Raw genomic sequence first — 4,746 nt, forward strand, 5'->3', positions numbered from 1 at the left:
CTTAGGCTGGTTTCACATTTGCGTTTTTTTGCGCTGGAAAAAAACGCATACGTGCGCATGCGTTTTTCCCCTATATTTAACATGGGTGCGCATACCTGCTCGCTGGCATGCGCACGTATGCGATTTTCATGCGCTGCTTTTTTTGGGGTGTGCGTTTGTATTTTCCAGACGCAGCATGTTGCATTTTTTGGCCCTGCAAAAAAGCGCATGCGCACGTATGCGCACGTTTTGCGCTAAAAATGGCCATTATAGCCTATGGATGCGCATACGTGCGCACTGGCATGCGCATGTAAGCGTTTTTTTAGCGCTGCGTTTTTTTGGTGGTGTCCACTTGTTGTACTAGTTATAATCTTCTAAAGTCAAAAAAAAAAAGTCTATATAAAGGAGGTGCCTGCCAAAACTCTGCCACTACTACACTGACAGATTGGAGAGCAGACAGTCAACAAGGAACCCATCTTCTATCAGCGAAGAATGTGAGTATATTACATTATATGCCTGTCCTTTTAAATTATGTATGTACTAATGATTTTTATTATTTTTACATGCAGTATGTCTTCAGAATCCGAGTATTCCCCATCGCTGCAGGAATTGGCGCAAGCAGACCGTGAGGTGATTATTTTCGTGCATCTGGTAAGTATATCTGCAGCTTCTCCAAATCTCTTACGTTTTTTTCAACTTTTTTAAGACATCGTCATCATCATCTTCTGCGGACGGGACTAGTGAGGGCGAAGTGCAGGAGCAGCGAAGCCAAGTCCCGGTGGTGATACGGAATGTATGTATCAAATGATTTGTAATGTTCTTTATTTTTTATCTTCTATTTTTACTCTTTTTTATGTTTCTTTTTTTGTAACTTTTTATTCAATTTAAATTTGATTATTCTAATGAATGTGTTTTGTCTAGGTTCCACAACGGGATGAAGACGTCTACCTGGATAATGAGCAGCTCATCAGCCTGGTCCAGGAGCGTTCGCCGTTGTGGGACAGCCGTGACCGGCTGCACAAGGACATTGTGGTGACCCGGCGGCTATGGAATGAGGTGGCCGCAGCGTTGATGGATGGCTGGGACAGCGCCACAGCATCCTCCAAAAAGGCGTTTAGTGAGTATTTCCCTGCTCTGTATTGTGCCGCAGTGACTGTTGTCCTTGACGGCACTGTTGGGTTTCGTGCTAGGCATATTCTAGCAGGAAACCCAACAGTGTCATCGGGGTCTACAGTGACTGCTTTGAGTATTGTATTGCTACATTGTGCCGCAGTGACTGTTGTCCTTGACGGCACTGTTGGGTTTCGTGCTAGGTGTATTCTAGCAGGAAACCCAACAGTGTCATCGGGGTCTACAGTGACTGCCTTGAGTATTGTATTGCTACATTGTGCCGCAGTGACTGTTGTCCTTGACGGCACTGTTGGGTTTCGTGCTAGGTGTATTCTAGCAGGAAACCCAACAGTGTCATCGGGGTCTACAGTGACTGCTTTGAGTATTGTATTGCTACATTGTGCCGCAGTGACTGTTGTCCTTGACGGCACTGTTGGGTTTCGTGCTAGGTGTATTCTAGCAGGAAACCCAACAGTGTCATCGGGGTCTACAGTGACTGCTTTGAGTATTGTATTGCTACATTGTGCCGCAGTGACTGTTGTCCTTGACGGCACTGTTGGGTTTCGTGCTAGGTGTATTCTAGCAGGAAACCCAACAGTGTCATCGGGGTCTACAGTGACTGCTTTGAGTATTGTATTGCTACATTGTGCCACAGTGACTGTTGTCCTTGACGGCACTGTTGGGTTTCGTGCTAGGTGTATTCTAGCATGAAACCCAACAGTGTCATCGGGGTCTACAGTGACTGCTTTGAGTATTGTATTGCTATATTGTGCCGCATTGACTGTTGTCCTTGACGGCACTGTTTTTTTTTTAACAACAGTGGACAAAGTCCGAACACGTTGGCGTTCGATCAAGGACCGCTTCAACAGTGATGTTCGTGCTGAGGGCCAGGTTCGCAGAGGATCTGCGTCAAGGACCAGAACTAGATACCGTCACTATCACGCGTTGCAGTTCCTAAGACCGGTCCTTGCCACGAGATCGTAAGTATTATAAATTTTGGGTTTTTATTTTTATTAATCTGTGTTTTTCTAATCCACAGCTGATGCTTCTTGTAAAGGCATGGTAGTAATGATTTTCCTTTCTTCCACAGCACCTGGAGCAGCACCCTGCAACCTGGCCCTGGAGCGGTCCTTCCTCGGACGTCCTCTGACCCGTCCCAGCCATCCGACAGCCAGGAAGCACCTTGCAGGTCAACCACACACACAGCTGGTGACCAGGAAGCTGGGCCATCAGGTGTTCCCCTGTCCCAGGTCTCTGCCACTGGTTATGCAGGCACTACCCGCCAGCGGCAGAGGGCCTTGGACCGGAATGTCTTGCCCGAGTTTATGCATTTGAGCGAGGCCTTTAATTCCAGCCTCAAGTCACTGTCCGACAGAGTTGAAAGCGGTTTTGCACTCATGGAACGTGGTTTTAACCACTTTGAACACCGCTTCAATTCTGTAGAACAGCGCCTTGACCGTCTGGAGGCCGACCTCAACAGACCAGCACACCATTTTTTTAGTAAGATTGAAAAGGGCATGGCGGAACACCTTAGTCCTGAGCAACAGCTGAATGTGCTGCAGGCCTGCAACAATGCTTTCTTGCAGGCTATGCAGCATAATCGGTACGGTCAGCAGTCAGTGGTGTCATTTCCACCTGTGCCACCATTGACTCGCTTCACCTCACTACCGACTTGTGCTGCATACCACTGCACGGACACCTCTATTCAAAGCCAGGACACCCACCGTTACACCACCACAAGTCTGAGTGCAGCTGGTCACTTCACCGACACCACCATGGCAAGCGCTGCTCCTGTCTGGAGCACCACCGCCACTCCCATGCATGCGTGGAGCTCAGCCACCACTAGGCAAACATGGAACAGCCCTGCCGCTACAACAACATGTAGTAGCCCTGCCACCACCACTCTGCAAACCTGGACCATCACTGCCGCCACCAGTCCTCCTGCAAGGATGAGCACTGCCAACGAAGAGCAGCAGCAGCAGCCACCTCAGCAGCAGCAGCCGCCTCAGCAGCAGCCACCTCAGCAGCAGCAGCCACCTCAGCAGCAGCAGCAGCCACCTCAGCAGCAGCAGCAACCACCTCAGCAGCAGCAGCAGCCACCTCAGCAGCAGCAGCAGCCACCTCAGCAGCAGCCGCCACCTCAGCAGCAGCAGCAGCCACCTCAGCAGCAGCAGCCACACCAGCAGACGGGGGACCTACATTCAATATTTGCCCCTAGTTCAAGGCGAAATCTATCAAGGCGGGCATTGGGCCAAAGTCGGTCCAGGCACACAAGCCTACGGCGACATGCCATTACAACTAATGTACCTGAACAGATTTCCTCTCCTCCAAGTGTTCCTAGTTTAATTCCCTTAACTGGACTACCTTCCCCCACAAGTTTTGTTGCCCCTTCCCCTCAAACACCGTCTTCAACTGCAAGTGTTGCATATTCCCTGCACACCCCCAAATTGAAACCATCTGCCCCCAAACGCCGGAAAAAATAATTTTTTGGTTTATTTTTGTGATTAAAAATAAATTTACATTTGTGGTTCACCATTACAAAGTTTCATTAATGTTGTTTGCGCCGCTCACACACACTGATGGGTAAATACATGTTAAAAACCAACCCAAGGCCTAGTATAGTCATATGTGAAATAACACGGACTAGTATAGTCATACCAAGGCCTAGTGTAATAACTCGAGTTTTACCAACTTGGATCTGGTTTCATGAAAAACAAACTGTTGAAACTTGTCTTAAAAATAAGTTTCTTTCTAGTTTCACCAGTTTGTTTTTTGTGAAACAAGATGCTAGTTGTTAAAAATCGAGTTATTACAGTAGGCCTTGGTATGACTATACTAGGCCGTGGTATTTCACATATTACTATACTACTAGCCCCAAGGCCTACTATACTCATATTTGAAATACCACGGCCTAGTGTAGTCATTACAAGGCCTAGTGTAATAACTCTAGTTTTACCAACTAGAATCTGGTTTCATGAAAAACAAACTGTTGAAACTTGTCAAGTTTCACCAGTTTGTTTTTCGTGAAACAAGATCCTAGTTGGTAAAAATCGAGTAGGCCTTGGTATTACTATACTAGGCCGTGGTATTTCACATATTACTATACTACTAGCCCCAAGGCCCACTATACTCATATTTGAAATACCACGGCCTAGTGTAGTCATTCCAAGGCCTAGTGTAATATCTCTAGTTTTACCAACTAGAATCTGGTTTCATGAAAAACAAACTGTTGAAACTTGTCTAAAAAATAAGTTTCTTTCTAGTTTCACCAGTTTGTTTTTTGTGAAACAAGATGCTAGTTGTTAAAAATCGAGTTATTACAGTAGGCCTTGGTATGACTATACTAGGCCGTGGTATTTCACATATTACTATACTACTAGCCCCAAGGCCTACTATACTCATATTTGAAATACCACGGCCTAGTGTAGTCATTACAAGGCCTAGTGTAATAACTCGAGTTTTACCAACTAGAATCTGGTTTCATGAAAAACAAACTGTTGAAACTTGTCAAGTTTCACCAGTTTGTTTTTCGTGAAACAAGATCCTAGTTGGCAAAAATCGAGTAGGCCTTGGTATGACTATACTAGGCCGTGGTATTTCACATATGACTATACTAGTAGGCCCAAGGCCTACTATACTCATATTTGAAATACCACG

At 46.2% G+C, this 4,746-nt stretch overlaps 1 protein-coding gene across 1 annotated transcript; it reads left to right on the forward strand.

Moving 5' to 3' along the window:
• Nucleotides 1–1,915: 1,915 nt before the first annotated feature.
• On the forward strand, nucleotides 1,916–3,713 carry LOC141085845 (uncharacterized). Its single transcript, XM_073571433.1, has 2 exons — nucleotides 1,916–2,069; nucleotides 2,180–3,713. Exon 2 carries the CDS (start codon nucleotides 2,415–2,417, stop codon nucleotides 3,570–3,572), a length of 1,158 nt encoding a protein of 385 aa, XP_073427534.1. The 5' UTR covers nucleotides 1,916–2,069; nucleotides 2,180–2,414; the 3' UTR covers nucleotides 3,573–3,713.
• The last annotated feature ends 1,033 nt before the right edge of the window (nucleotides 3,714–4,746 follow it).

This window comes from Dendrobates tinctorius, unplaced genomic scaffold (genome assembly GCF_039654945.1).
Source record: "Dendrobates tinctorius isolate UK_male_01 unplaced genomic scaffold, ASM3965494v1 ptg000007l, whole genome shotgun sequence".
Lineage (NCBI taxonomy): Eukaryota > Metazoa > Chordata > Amphibia > Anura > Dendrobatidae > Dendrobates > Dendrobates tinctorius.